Raw genomic sequence first — 14,414 nt, forward strand, 5'->3', positions numbered from 1 at the left:
CAGAGACTCCGGCTGTGTGTCCGCAGCAGCCTCTGGAAGGAGCCCCAGCTGCCCAGGCGGGAGCGCAGAGCTCGGGAGCCGCAGCGCAGGAATCCCGGGGCTGGCGGCTGGAAACTGCTCCGGTGAGTGCGGCCAGAGCAGTGGCTGCGGAGCAGGGCGGGCTGGCACCGTCTGGGAGCGGGGTGACCAGGCAGGCTGTGTCCTGCCGAGCCCCTCTGGGCACAGGGGACAGCCCTAAGGCGGGAAGCGCAGGGCAGCCTCCCCAAAGAGTTGCGCGCTTTGGGATGCTCAGTGAGCGCTGGGCGCACGCATCCCTGATCTGCCCTTATCCGTTCCCACAGTTCTGCCGCAGGTGCTGAGGACGAGCTGCTGCTCTGGGAGCCGGGGACAAGCTGCTGCTGACCCCCTGGCCGCCGCACATGGCCCGGGAGCCGCGGCGGCCGCGCTGTGCCCCGCTGATCCCGCGGGCCCGCGGCGGGCGGGCGCAGCGCGCCGGGTTCGTGCTGCTGGGGCTCTGTGCCGGGGCTCTGCTCCTGGCCGGGCAGCCCCTCGTGCCCACCGCCCGCAGCCTCGCCTTCCACTTCGCCACCCTGCAGACCGGGGAGCTGCTCAAGGGCGCCTGCTACCTGGCCGAGGAGATCTTCCACCTGGACTCCAGGTGAGCCAGCGGGGCTGGCTGCCTGCCTGCGGCGCTCCTGGGACCACCCTGGACAGGGCATTGCACCCTCGGGATGTGGTGGGGTTTGCTCCTGGTCTCTGTGCCCACACGTGCCCTCCGTGGCAATGATGTGCTGTGCCCAGCAGCACATGCTGCCCTCTGTCAGCCTCCTGTTCCTCTCATCCCTTGCTCCCTTTCCCACCTGCCCAGTTCTCCCAGTTGTCCATGGATCTCTCCTCTCCTTGTGCCCTTTCCCTGGGGAACTGCCCTTGTCCTCCAGCCTTTCCCCAGCACCCAGTGCTGGAGGGCAGGGGGCTGTTGTCTCCCTTTGCTGTCCAGGGTGACATTCCATCTGCTTCCTCTGAGTCTCGGGTGCTCCAAGACACCCAAACCCTCTCCTGCCTGGGGGCACTGGGGTGTGGTGGGCAAGGTCCCACACAACTCTGTAGTGCTCTGGAAGGTTGGTGGCCCCCAGGAGATGGGAGCAGCCCCAGCCATGGCTGCTGAGGGTGGGTAGGTGGCCACCAGCCTGACTCCTGTCTCCCCCTCCCACCCAGGCACCACGGCAGCTTCTGGAGGGCCCTGAGCTCCTGCTTCCCCCCACACTGGCACGGGCCCATGCTGCTCGTCTGTGGCTCAGCCTACGTGGCTCTCTTTGGTGATGGGCAGCAACTTGGCCTCCACCTCATCCTGGCCAGTCTGTGCCAGCTCCTCATCCTTGCTCTGGGGCTCCGGGTAAGGTTCCCACACCCCCAGCCTGGCTGGCTGCCTGGGGAACCCTTCAGCCCTGAGCAGCCATGGGGGCAGGTAGCCAGCTCTGCATGGCCTCTGCATGTCCAGCCCATCCAGAGTCAGCCTGGCAGGAGGAGCACTCTCAGCTCAGCCCTGCAGAGTTGATCTCCCTGGCCCTGTGCTGCCAGGAGTGTTGGCATTAGGAGGGCAAGGCTGCCTCCTAATGAGCACAACCATCCCAGGGGATGGCAAGGCCCCCCTGACACAAAAAACAGGGATATCTTACATCTGCCAGTCAAGCTGGTGCTTGAGGGAAAAGCAGAGTCTCAATTCTCAGTGTGTTCTCAATTCTCAGTGTGGTGTGGGAGCAGAGCCAAGCCCCAGGTGCCTCTGCAGCAGTGGGAGGGCTCTGCTGTGCCCCAGCAGTGCTGGAAGGGTCACACAGGCTGCAGAAGGTGCCTCTATCAGGTGCCTGTGGGACAGCACACCCATCTCCAGCCAAATGCACACACAGAGCTGGCAGAGGCCATTGGGAATCCCACCCTCAGGCACTGGGGTGTCTCCTCTCCCATGCTGGAAGAACAGGGCAGATGCACAAGTTGCAGTGGGACACAGGATCCCAGTGGAAGGTGCAGCCAGGGAAATGCCTGGCTCACTCCAGCCCCACTTCCCTCCTCTGTGGGGGCTGTGGGGGCTCTGCCCTGCATGGTGGGGGAAGGGGCTGGTGGGGTTGTTCACTCTCCAGATCTCTTTGGAGTTCTCCAATCCTGTGGAGAACTGACTGTTGCAGAAGGGCCCAGGTGGCAGCTGTCATCACCTGGTCTGTGTGTCCTTCCCTCCACAGAAGCCCTCAGCAGTGGAGATGTCTGAGATGTCCGAGAGGTCCAAGCAGAACGTTGCTCATGGGCTTGCCTGGTCCTTTTATGTTGGGTACCTAAAAATAGTCCTGCCACGTACGTAGCTGTTTCCCTGCATTCCCATGCCTACAGATAGAAATAGCTCCTAATAACAATCCTCCCACTTTTACAGTGTTAGCAGGGAAATGGGGAGCAAGGCAGAATGCAGCTGTACTCACACCAGGCACCTCTGCCTGATTCTCTCTTCCACCAGGGATGAAAAAGTCCATGGAGGAATTCAGCAGAGCCAATCCCAACCTGCCAGCGTGCAGGAAGACCTGGAAGCTCCACATCTTGGTCCCTCTGAGCTGTGATATCTATGATGACCTGGAGAAAGCTGATAGCAAGATCCAGTATGTGACAGACCTCACTGAAACCACCCTGGCCCGAGCTGGCATCAAAAAGAGGGTCTACAAACACAGCCTCTATGCAATCACAGATGAAGAAAACCAGGTATGCTGATAGCAGCATTGGGAGCATCATCCCAAAAGCTTGTTGGCCCCAGAAGTGGCCCTAAGGACAGGAGACTGTCACCTCTCCTCTTAGATACTCCCAGGCTTCCATGAGATGGAGAGATCCCATTCCTGTACCCCTTCCTGCCGGCTGCCTCCCCCCAGCTCAGCTGCAGGGATGGTGGGGCTGGCTTAACCCCTCCTGGAGCTGAGTGAAGTCCAGAAAACAGGAGAAAACTGAGCAGAAAAAAGCAGATGTGGGCTACAGAGCATCACTTCCCATAGGATGAATGTTTCCTTGTGTGGTGAAGAGGTGCTCCAAGATGTCTGTGTGAGTCATTATTTGACTCCCTCCTTTCCCCCAGTCACCCTTTTCTAGGCTGGTGAGCCCTAAATCTCTCCAGCTCACATTGCATCCATCTCCTCCCACATCTCAGGGCAGACTGGCCCCTGTCCCTTCCCCCTGGAGGAGGGAACACCCTGGTGCTGTGCATGGAGGCATTGGCAGAGCTCTGCTCCTCACCTGGGTGCCCTGCTTTGCCCTTTGGCAGAGGCTGAGCTCTGAGCTGCAGTTTTTAAAGCCCAGCCTGCAGGGACGCCGAGCCTCTGTGCCCTGCTCCTGGGGGAAGCACAGTCAGCCACGGGTTTTTCCTGCTGTGCTGCACACCCTGATGCTGTGTTCCTTCTGCCAGGCTCCTGCTGAGTCACTCTGCTCCCTGGGAGCTCCAGTAATATTTGCCCCTCAGCTTCCTGGCCAGTCCCTCACAGTGAGCAGGGCCCAGGGAAGGCACCTGCCCCAGGGCAGTAACTGCCTGCCAAGGCTGGGAACTTCCTGCTTCTCTGCATTCACCTGGGATCACATCCCTCTTCCTTCTAATTCACTCCATTAAACTTTCCAGTTTACCCAGTGTAAGACTTACTGGGAACACCACTCCTCCTTGGCATGTTTATGGCTTTATCAGATTTCTCTGGGTTTCTTTGCTCAGCCTCCTTCCAGATATGCCTCCACCTTTCCAGTGTTTATGCTCTGCCCTCCAGCTCTCTGTTAGGATGCTCAGACTTAGAATAATGGAATCACAACTTATGCTGGGTTGGAAGAGACCAACAAAGATTATCAAATCCAATGCCTGGACCTGCACAGACACCCCAACAATCCCCCCCTGTGCCTGGGAGCATTGTCCAAGAGCTCCTGGAGCTCTGGCAACCTGGGGGCTGTGACCATTCCCTGTTCAGTGCCCCCCTGTACCCTCTGGGGGAAAAAACCTTTTCCTGAAATCCAGCCTAACCCTGCCCTGACACAGCTCCAGCCGTTCCCTGGGTCTGTCACTGGTCACAGAGAGCAAAGATTGGTGCTGTCCCTCCACTTTCCTTTGTATAGCAGAAAGCCACCAAGAGGGTGTGATCACAGGGAAGGGATGTCTCCCTAGGGGACCAGATTCCATGGGGAAGACCACCCTCCAGGTTGCTCTTGGGAGCACTGACAAGCCAGTGGCTGCTTGCCATAGGCAAAGGCAGCTCCCTGAGCCCACCTGGCAGAGGGGACACCTGGACCTGTCAGGCCAGCTGCTCTTTCCTGCTCTGCACAGGAGAGCACTGGGGCCAGACCCAGTATCCCTGTCCCAGTGTTCCCAGTGCAAGGCAGGCCAAGGAGCTGAGAGGTCCTGAGTGCTGTGCCCAGTGCCAGGGTCTCCCAGCAGCCCTTTGCCAGTCCTCCTGTCCCCATGTCTTGTCCTCCCACCCCTGCAGCTCTGGCACTGTGCTGTGGAATATGCCACCCCACTGCAGACCCTGTATGCCATGTCCCAGGACGAGTGTGCTGCCTTCAGCCGGGAGGAGCGCCTGGAGCAGGCCAAGCTTTTCTACAGGACCTTGGAGGAGATCCTGAGAGGCTCCAAGGAGTGTGCAGATACATACAGGCTCATTGCCTACGAGGGTGAGTGAGGGGAAAGGGGCTGGGGTGCCCAGGACTGTCCTGTGCTCTTGTAGCCCCGAGTGACCTGGCTCAGTGTCTGTGCAGGGCTCAGCTGATGTCCCCAGCCAGGGGGCCATGGTGGCCCCTGCTGCCATGGGAGGAAGGGAGGGGCTGATTCCCCCGTGAAGCAGGAATGTCATTGAGCATGGCATCCCTGGCTGGGTGAGGGAGGGCATTGTCCCACTCTGCTCTGGGCTGGGGCAGCCTCATCTCGAGCCCTGGGGCAGGTCTGGGCACCACGATATGAGAAAGATCTGAAGCTGTTAGGGAGTGTCCAAAAGAGGGACATGGGGGTGGTGAAGGGCCCAGAGGGGCCACATGAGGAGCTGCTGAGGGCACTTGGCCTGTTCAGCTGGAGCACAGGAAACTGAGGTGAGACCTCACTGGAGGCTGCAGCTCCTCCTGAGGGGCAGCTCCAATCTCTTCTCCCTGGGACCAGGGACAGGAGGGAACAGCTGGAGCTGTGCCAGGGGGATTTAGTCTGGATATCAGGAAAAGGTTCTTCCCCTAGAGGGTAATCAGGCACTGACCAGGCTCCCCAGGGAATGGTCCCAGCCCCAGGACTGCCAGAGCTCCAGGAGTGTTTGAACAAAGCTCTGGGACATGGGGTCTGTGCAGGGCCAGGAGCTGGACTGGATGATCCTTGTGGATCTCTTCCAGCTCAGGGTATTCCATGATTCCATAATTCTAAGGACTTCTTGCTGTGGCTCTGAGGAGCAGGGAAGGTGGTGGCAGCACTGGTTGTCCCAGCTGAAGCCCCCAAGGGGACCTGAGACCAGCTGCCTGCTGCAAGCATTGAGTACAACAGCAGGATCCAGGGCAAGCAGCCGCTCCCCTCACTGTTGATGTTCCTGGAAGAAGTTGCTGGGGCTGTCACGCCCTCTCCAGCAGAGGGATGAGTGTGTGCTGTGCTGGCTCGGTGCCATTCCTGCCGACAGGGGATGGGAGGGAGCGAGGCTTTTCCTCATTCCCATCATCTTTTCATCTCCCATCTCCTCACCTCCACCAGATGAAATCAGCATCTTGCTTTAATGAATGTCGGTTTTTTCAGAGGAAACTCTCCCTGATGGGGAGAAGCATTTCCATGCAGCAAGGCAGTTCCCATCACAAGCACTACCAGGAATCCAGCACATAGTGCCTGTAATTTTACACTCCTCCCCTCACTTTGTGTTTGAACTTTTCCCCTCTGCCAGGCACAAAGTGGGAAGTAAAAGCTGTATTTTGCCTGTGCAGGAAATAATGCATATTTGGGGGCATCTCACAGAGACTTTGCTCCCTGCCCAGAGCTCTGCCTCAGGACAACCAGCAAAGGAAGGTTTGTCTTTCTTCTGTTGCAGAGCCAGAAGAAGCAGAGACCCACTTTTTGTCCAGAGAGATCGTGTGGCACTTGCGGCAGGAGCACCACGAGGAGATTGCTGTGCTGGAACAGAGCCACCCACCCAGCCCATCCACGGCCCTGGACTCATCAGAGCTCAACCTGCAGATCAGTGTGTCAGACCTGCCCCAGCCCCTGCGCACTGATGGCTTCTGACACAGCCCCTCACTGCCCCTGGGGGCTTGGCTCACCCTTCCCCAGCCCCCTTCCTCCTGGAGCACGTGCTACCCATGGCTGCAACCCCCAGCTCCCATCCAAACCTCCTGTGCACCACGGTTACTGGAGCAGCTGACTCAGCCCACAGCCCTGTGACATGCTTCCCATTTTCTTTGTTATGTACAGCTCTGATGTTCTTCTGTGGGTGTATTGTTTTTTTATCTGCTTTAATTTGTGTCATATAAAGCACTTTTCTCTCTCTGGGACAAGTTGCAGTATCCTGAATTTTGGACGCAATGTGCAGTCTGCCCCATGTGGGATGGGAAAAGGTTTGTCCCTCAGATGGTGGTTGGGCACTGAACAGGGAATGGTCATGGCTCTAATGCTGCCAGAGCTCCAGGAGCACTTGGGTGATGCTGTCAGGGACAGGGTGGGATTGTGGGGTGTCTTTGCAGGGCCAGGAGATGGCCTGGATGATCCTTGTGGGTCCCTTCCAGCCCAGGATATTCCATGATTCTGTGGTGTTGGATGGGGCTTTGGAAATGCCAGCCACAAGTGTGCCTGTGTGTGCTGGGACAAACACAGCCAGCCCCCGTGGCCAGACTGATGGGGCAGTTCTGCAGGCACAGGGAGCCTGTGCAGGACTTGCAGGGGAGCCTCCAGCCTGACCAAAAGTGTTGGTGGCAGAGCAGGCTCACCCAGGATGGGGAGATGCTGGGCAGACACAGGCTGGAGCTGACACAACAGCCTTGCTCCTGCCCTGGGCTGCCCAGCTCCTTTAGAATCACAGAATTCTGGAATCACCAAGGCTGGAAAGGCCCTCTAAGGTCATCAAATCCAGCCATTAACCCAGCACTGCCAAGGCCACCACTAACCCATGTCCCCAGGTGCCACATCCATGTGTTTTTTAGTATTTCCAGGGGACAGTAACTGTCCTGCACGGCCCATTCCAACGCCTGACAACATTTTCAGTGAATAAATTCTTCCTGATGTGCAAACTGAACCTCCCCTGGGGCAGTTTGACGCCTTTTCCTCTGGTGCTGTGCCTTGTTTTCTGGGAGCAGAGCCCCACCTGGCTGTTAAGGAGTTGTAGAGAGGGAAATGGTGCTACCTGAGCCTCCTTTTCTCCAGGCTGAGCCCCCCCTCAGCTGCTCCTCATCTTGTGCTCCAGACCTTTTCCCAGCTCCATTCTCTGGACATGCTGCAGCCCCTCAATGTCTTTCTTGTTGAGAGGGGCCCAGAACTTGACACAGAATTCCAGGTGCCTCACCTGGGCTGTATATGTAGGACTCCACCTTTCATGCATGAGGGAGAACATGGTGGGAGATCTCTCCCCAGCTCCAGCCCAGTGAGCTTTCAGGAGAGATTTGGCTGCATGTTGGTCCTGCTGGGACTGGGAATTGGAACCCATTTCAGGATGCAGTAAAACCTTAATCTGCAACCTAATCTCTGGGTACTGCATCTGTGCAAAAATGGCAAAAACGACAGATGAAAGGGCTGTGAAGGGAGGGTTGGGACAGCAAAGGCCACGGCACAGAGGCAGCTGGTTTGCAGAGGTATCAGAAATCTTTGCTGAGGCCTCCAGGATGTGCCAAGTGCTTGGTGCTGGACTGACTGGAGAGGGAAGACACTGGGTGAGGGACCTGGGAGAGGGCAAGGAGCTGACTGGGGGTCTGGCCCTGGGGTGTGGGCAGGACGTGGGTCCTGGTCACCTGAGCAGTGTTCCCAAGGGCACAGAGCAAATGCTGTGGGCACCTGCTGAGATGCAAGGGAAATGTGTCAGGGTCGAGCTCACAACATGGGAACAGCCAGCAGCAGCTGAGTGAGCAGCAAAGCCACTGCAGCCCCCCAGGGTTCACACCTTCAAACCCCTCCTTGTGGGGCACAGCTCTGTGTGCTCCTTGATGCCCTGCTCCCTCCTCACATGGAAGCTTCTTATCTCGCCCATCACTGCAGCCAGGCTGGGCTGGAGATGCTGATAAGCTCAGGCCATATTAGAAGGGGACAGGTTGAAAGGCAGGCACAAGCCCAGAGGAAATCTGACAGCACAACCTTGTTCCAGCAGCAGCCGTGCTGCCAGCCAAAGGCTCAGCTCAAGGGCACAGCCAGGGCCAAGGTGAAAGCCTTTGCTGGCAGCAGGAACTGGAGGCAGGGCTGGATCAGAGGCAGGAAAATCAAACCTCAGAAGTGGCAGCTTGCTGCTAAGCTGGCAAACACAGGATAACCAGTTTCCCCTTGAGCTCTCCAACAGCACAAATAGCTCAGTTTTAGTGCTAATCACAGCATCCCACAGCAGGTCTGACTCAGACTCAGGGCTCTCAGCTTGGAGGCAGACCCATCCTGGTCCATGGGGAGCAGCAATGGGGAGCTGAGTGGCTCCAGGGGCCACCACAATCCAGCAGGTCCCAGGTGCAGCAGGGAGGGAGGTTCACAGCCAGGATCCTGCTGAGCAAGGCACAGAATGGCTGCATCCTCCCTCCAGCCAGGGCTGGGGCCAGGCTCAGCTTAGACACAGCAGGGACAGGGCTTCTCCCAGCCCTCCCTCACATCCCAGCTGGTTTCCCAGCAGAAATCCCAGGAGCCAGCAGCAGTGACCCATCCGTGCTGCTCCACACAGCACAGAGCCTTAGTGTGTGACCTGGGGGCGCTGAGAGCTGAGCTCCCTCACAGACCCTCTGAGGGCAGGTGCTCAGCTCCCACCACCACCTAGAAAAACTCATTTTCAAAGGATCCCAGAATGGGTTGGGTTGGAAGGGATCATTTCATTCCACCCCTGCCATGGCAAGGACACCTTCCACCATCCCAGGCTGCTCCAAGCCCCATCCAACCTGGCCTGGGACACTTCCAGGGATGCAGGGGCAGCCACAGCTTCTCTGGGCACCCTGTGCCAGGGCCTGCCCACCCTCACAGGGAACAATTCCCTCTCAGCAGCCAATATAAACCTCCTCTCTGCCGTGTTGTCCTGCAGCTGGTGAGGCTGGCTATGGGATCACCTCTCTGGAGGTGACAGAAGTGACTGATGACAGGGCTCTGCTGCCCCCACATGTTTTTTACCAACACCCAAATTTTCTAAGTCAGCCTTGCACTAAGTGGCATTTTTCAAGTATTGTGACTGTGTTCCAAGAAAGGCCCTTGCACTCACTCATATAGATTTTATTTTATTTTATTTTATTTTATTTTATTTTATTTTATTTTATTTTATTTATTTCATTTCATCCTTTCATGAAGTAAAAATCCTGCTCGAAAAGCAGCTGGTTTGAAGTGGCTGAGGAAAATGTCAGGTTCACGAAATCCACACCTGCCTCTGGGTACAGTTTGGAATCCTGCAAAGCAAGGAAACAGCAGCTCAGCCTTCAGCAATGGTTGGATTTAAAGTGGCTATTAATATTAATAACAATATTAATGCTTCTTCTTTGGGCTGCACCTGCCACTGCCTCCCAAGTCCCTTTCCTTTCCTTTTCCCAGCGCTCAGGGGGAGCAGTGTAACATACACTGGGAATGTATCTAAATTAACTTGGAGAGCAGCAGCCTCACAGCCCAGAAGGCTTCACGGAGCTGCCTCCGTGGTGGTGTAGCACCCACGAGAGTATCACACACATAACCCCCAGCACCACAGGCTTTAATTAAATTGTGCCAAGCCCCCGAAACCAACATTCCCCACAGTTGCTCAGTCGTGCCTGTGGTTCTGCAGGGCCTGTTTTCCAAGCTGGAAGTGCTGCAGCCGAGGTTTCACTCGTACCTTCAGCAGCTGTGTCAGCTGGAGCGTGGCCCCAGCACAGCTCTGTGGGGCTCTGGGCTCACACCAGAGGTGCAACAGCCCCAGGTTGTGCCAGGGACTGGATATTGAGCAGAAGTTCTTCACTGAAAGGGTCGAGCACTGTGCCAGGGACTGGATATTTGAGGAGAAGTTCTTCACTGAGAGGGTCGAGTGTCGCCCTGATTTTTTAAGATTTTCTAAGCCTTCTGATGTTTACATTCTTGTAACAAACTTTCTCACACACTTCCTGTAAATAACTTATTGTTTTGAATTCTTTTACGGAGGAGGAGAAATTTGATGGACTGTTGGTTTGTCCAGTGTCATTGGAGAGGTGGCACTGTCACCCTCCAATCCACTGTCACTTTTGGAAAACTATAAATGTTGGAGTCAGAAAATAAACTTCCCTTTTCTTCACCTTGAGAGCAGCGCTGTGTGCACTCGTGTTGTTTCGTGTCCTATAGTGACAGTTGAGCACTGTGCCAGGGTGCCAGGGACTGGATATTGAGAAGTTCTTCACTGAAAGGTGGTGGAGCAGGGTGACAGGGTGCCCAGGCCGTGCTGGAGTCACTGATCCTGAAGTGCTCCAAACACCTCTGGGTGTGGTTCATGGGAGCTGGCAGCTTTTTAATGATTTTTTGGATTTAGCAGGGCTGCGTTATTGGTTGGATTGGATGATCACAGAATCGTCTGGGTTGGAAAAGAATTCCAAAGTCATTTTTGTTCTTTCCTTATTCTGTTATTTCTGGGAGGGTATGTGGAAATTCCTCCCTGGAGCTGAGGAGTGCCCATCAGAGGGACTACCACAGACACTGAGATTGGTGAAAAGCATCAATGTCTTTTCAGTAATCACTTTACTACCTAAATATAATTTACTACCAATATTGCTTCAAAAATATTGCACTCCTCTAGTAGCTAGAACTACCTACACTGTAAAGAATTCTGAATAAGATTTTTTAGTGCAATCCTTCCAATCATTAATTTAAATATTTTATTTGTATAAATATTTTTGTGTTGCCCTCCTTAATCCTGAAGGACAAAGTCAGATAAAGGCTCAGTTGCAGAGCTTTAGACATAAACCACTGGCCAAGCCCGGGACTGGACCAGACTCCTCACAGAGGAACAGCCCAGGGAAACTGCAGAGCTTGGGATCCCCATCCATGCTGCCCCCAAGGGCGACACGGTGGCTGGGTCCTGGAGCCCTGACGGCGCTGAGGGGCGGCCATGAGCCCTGTCAGCCTGGCCCGGAGGTGCCGGTGCCCGGTGGGGCCGGTGTGGGGCCGGTACCGCGCCGAGGCCGGGCCGCGCCTCAAGAGCCAACACCGGCCCCCCCCAAGATGGCGCCGGCCAGGCGGCGTGAGGGAGCAGGGGGCTGCCACGTGACTCCGCTTCGGCGAATCAGCGCCGGGTGCCGCCTCCGTGGAGGGAAGGGGCACGCGGGAGGAGTCGCTGCCCCCATAACAACCAATCAGCGGCGGATGTATCACGTGCCTCCCCTCCAGCCAATCAGCGGCGGGCGGCGGCGGCGCCAAGATGGCGGACGATAAGGTGAGCGCGCAGGGTCGGGGCTGAGGGGCCGCCGGGGCTGTGGGGAGGCCGTGGTTCCTCCCGCGGGACGGAGGGCGGCAATCACCTCCGTGTTTCCCGCAGGACTCGCTGCCTAAGCTGAAGGACCTCGCCTTCCTGAAGGGGCAGCTGGAGAGCCTTCAGCGCAGGGTGGAGGACGAGGTGCAGGCCGGCGTGGGGCAGGTAACGTGCGGGCTGAGGGCGGGCCCGCCGCCCCCTCTGAGAGGGACTGGTGGGGGGAAAAGTAAATCCCAGGGTAAAAACAACCCACAGCTCACCCCTCGGGCATGTCCTGTGTCGCCCCCTCCCCGATCCCGCCCGATGCCTCACTGCGCTCTCCCCTCAGGACGGATCGCTGCTGGCATCGCCCTTTCTCAAAGGTTTCCTGGCGGGATACCTGGTGGCCAAGCTCCGCTTCTCCGCCGTCCTGGGCTTCGTGGCCGGCACCTGCACCGGGATTTACGCCGCCCAGAACTATGCCGTGCCCAACGTTGAGAAGACGATTCGGGACTATGTGAATTCACTGAAAAAAGGTCGAGACTAGCGAGGAGGAGCCCGGACGCAGCAGGGACTGCAGGAACCGTGCTCCTTAGGTAGCAGGCACAGAGCACCCTAGGGCTCTGGGAGGCACATAACCTGCACCCTTTCTTTTCCCTGGAAAAGGGTTTTTCACCACACCACTGCCACACATCAGGGGGCTGGTGATGGGTGTTTGTTGGGCATCATGGCAGCAGTGATCACTGCACTAACCCACAGCAGCTTGAGAGCACTGAGGGGCTGCCAGCTGCCTTTTCCCCTTACCTGTCCCTGTGGACTGAGGGAATGCTGTGCCCACTCACCTGTGTGCCCTGGCAATGTGCTTTGCGTGGCTTCTCAGGAAGGCTTGTAGTTCTCCTCCTAACCAGAGACAACACCCTGCTCACCTGCTGCATCACCAGTGTTGCAGGGAACATCCTGCTTGAATCAGGCTCATTAAATTCTTGGTATTTGGTCTCTTCCGTGTTGCAGGGTGAGAGTCTGTGTGGCCTCTCTGCTGACAGCAGCTCATTCCTTGGCTCTCACCTGAGATGGGGATGTTTGGGAACGCTGCTGGCTCTGCCAACAGGCTGCTCCACAGGGGGCTCTGGGCACTGATGCTGCTGCTCTCTGTGGCCATCTACGGCTCCCACGCCCCCCTCCTGACCCTGTGCAAGGTGGACGGGGCCATCCCCTTCAGTTCCACGTCCGTGGTGGTGCTGGTGGAGCTGACCAAGCTGCTGCTGTCGGTGCTGTCCCTGCTGCCGGGGCCGCGGGAGCCGCTGCCGGCGGCGCTGTCCTGGCGTCACGCCGCGCCCTTCGCCCTCTCCGCCCTGCTCTACGCTGCCAACAACAACCTGGTGGTGCACATGCAGCTCTTCATGGACCCCAGCACCTTCCAGGTGCTCAGTAACCTGAAGATCGTCAGCACGGCGCTGCTCTACAGCCTCCTGCTGCGGCGGCGCCTGGGCCTGCGCCGCTGGCTGGCCCTGCTGCTGCTGCTGGCTGCCGGTGTCACCTACAGCTGCGGGGGGCTGCGGGGACACGGGGACCCCCCAGGGACGCGCCTGCACGTCACCCCCGTGGGGCTGCTGCTGCTCTCCGTGTACTGCCTCATCTCCGGCCTCTCTGCTGTCTACACCGAAGCCATCCTGAAAAGCCAGGAGCTGCCCCTCGGCCTCCAGAACATCTTCCTGTACTTCTTTGGGGTGCTGCTCAACCTGATGGGCTCCGTGTGGACTGGTATGGAGGGCGGGTTCCTGGAGGGCTTCTCCCCGTGGGTGCTGCTGGTCGTGCTCAGCCAGGCTCTGAATGGTCTCATCATGTCCGTGGTGATGAAGCACAGCAGCAACATCACCAGGCTCTTCATCATCTCCTGCTCCATCCTGGTCAATGCTCTCCTCTCTGTTGCCCTCTTCAACCTGCAGCTCACCCTCCTCTTCTTCGTGGCCGTGGCGTGCATTGGCCTGGCTGTGCACCTGTACTATGGAGTCACATAATCACTGCCTTCCTCCCACGTGTCTGGGCAGCCCCAGCCCTTCCTCAGGGCTGGAATCATTCCTGGTGCACAGCACCAAGGATCCCCCAAGGAATGCTGAGGGGGAGAGCACTCTGTCCCTGCTTCCACAGGGAAACTGCCCTGCTCCAGTCCAGCCAGGCTCTGTACCATGGGGCTCCCATGGGATCAGGCATGCCCAGTCTTAGGGGGGTCCTGAACCCCTTGTGCATGTCTCATAGTCTCAAGATGTGCCATGGGAGGTTCAGGTTGGACCTTAGGGGTGATTTCTTCACAGAAGGGGTGATGAAACATTGGAAGGGGCTGCCCAGTGAGGTGGTGCAGTCACCATCACTGGAGGTGTTTCAGGACTGGGTACTTAAAGCCATGGTCTAGGTGACAGGGTGATGTTGGGTTACAGGTTTGACTCCATGATCCCAGAGGTCTTTTCCCACATAAATGATTCTGGGACTCTGTGTCCCTTGTCCTCAAGCTGCTTCCCCACACCTCAGTGGCCTGGGAATGCCCTGGCAGTACCTCCTGCCAGCCCAGCATGGGACTGGTGCTGTTTCCCATGGATGCTGCTTGATCCCTGCCATTCCTGGTGCTGCTTCCCTGGGCCTCTCCCACCTCCACGGTTTTCCAGGCTAGCCCTGCCTGGAGCCCTGCTGTCCTCAGGCCCCATTTCCCCTTCCTGGGCACAGTGTCTCTGCAGAGCAGCCAGGGACTGGGGCATGTGGGAACCTTCACCTGCTCCCCAAAAGGGGGATGCCCCCCAACTTTGTACCAAGTTTCTGGCAGGTAGAGGCCACCCAGGGTATTAAAGCTGCGGTTCAACAGCA

The 14,414-nt window shown here is 57.4% G+C and overlaps 3 protein-coding genes across 5 annotated transcripts; all 3 read left to right on the forward strand.

Annotated features, from left to right (window-relative positions):
* STING1 (stimulator of interferon response cGAMP interactor 1) lies at nt 1–6,495 on the forward strand. 3 transcript variants are annotated; one of them, XM_071443730.1, is made up of 7 exons: nt 1–122; nt 353–658; nt 1,216–1,393; nt 2,235–2,343; nt 2,501–2,739; nt 4,485–4,671; nt 6,048–6,387. In XM_071443730.1, exons 2-7 carry the CDS (start codon nt 420–422, stop codon nt 6,239–6,241), a joined length of 1,146 nt encoding a protein of 381 aa, XP_071299831.1. In that variant the 5' UTR covers nt 1–122; nt 353–419; the 3' UTR covers nt 6,242–6,387. The 3 variants fall into 3 exon arrangements, with proteins under 3 accessions (XP_071299831.1, XP_071299833.1, XP_071299832.1); XM_071443731.1 differs by having other exon boundaries at nt 2–122; nt 342–658; XM_071443732.1 differs by lacking the exon at nt 4,485–4,671 and having other exon boundaries at nt 6,048–6,495.
* A 4,986-nt stretch (nt 6,496–11,481) lies between these two features.
* On the forward strand, nt 11,482–12,556 carry LOC139597604 (SLC35A4 upstream open reading frame protein). Its single transcript, XM_071443079.1, has 3 exons — nt 11,482–11,543; nt 11,646–11,744; nt 11,908–12,556. Exons 1-3 carry the CDS (start codon nt 11,529–11,531, stop codon nt 12,103–12,105), a joined length of 312 nt encoding a protein of 103 aa, XP_071299180.1. The 5' UTR covers nt 11,482–11,528; the 3' UTR covers nt 12,106–12,556.
* Nucleotides 12,557–12,616: 60 nt separating this feature from the next.
* SLC35A4 (solute carrier family 35 member A4) lies at nt 12,617–14,414 on the forward strand. The gene has a single exon (XM_071443078.1). It carries the CDS (start codon nt 12,629–12,631, stop codon nt 13,574–13,576), a length of 948 nt encoding a protein of 315 aa, XP_071299179.1. The 5' UTR covers nt 12,617–12,628; the 3' UTR covers nt 13,577–14,414.

The sequence above is a fragment of the Agelaius tricolor genome, unplaced genomic scaffold (genome assembly GCF_023055355.1).
Source record: "Agelaius tricolor isolate 1412-34295 unplaced genomic scaffold, bAgeTri1.0.p SCAF_18, whole genome shotgun sequence".
In the NCBI taxonomy this organism is placed as follows: domain Eukaryota; kingdom Metazoa; phylum Chordata; class Aves; order Passeriformes; family Icteridae; genus Agelaius; species Agelaius tricolor.

Bases quoted from the DNA above. Each gene is read 5' to 3' on its own strand.
- STING1 (XM_071443730.1), top strand. From the start codon at position 420: ATGGCCCGGGAGCCGCGGCGGCCGCGCTGTGCCCCGCTGATCCCGCGG. The intron at 2,740-4,484 runs GTATGCTGATAG...CCACCCCTGCAG, and splicing joins TCACAGATGAAGAAAACCAG to CTCTGGCACTGTGCTGTGGA. The intron at 4,672-6,047 runs GTGAGTGAGGGG...CTTCTGTTGCAG, and splicing joins CAGGCTCATTGCCTACGAGG to AGCCAGAAGAAGCAGAGACC.
- LOC139597604 (XM_071443079.1), top strand. The intron at 11,745-11,907 runs GTAACGTGCGGG...CTCTCCCCTCAG, and splicing joins TGCAGGCCGGCGTGGGGCAG to GACGGATCGCTGCTGGCATC.
- SLC35A4 (XM_071443078.1), top strand. From the start codon at position 12,629: ATGGGGATGTTTGGGAACGCTGCTGGCTCTGCCAACAGGCTGCTCCAC.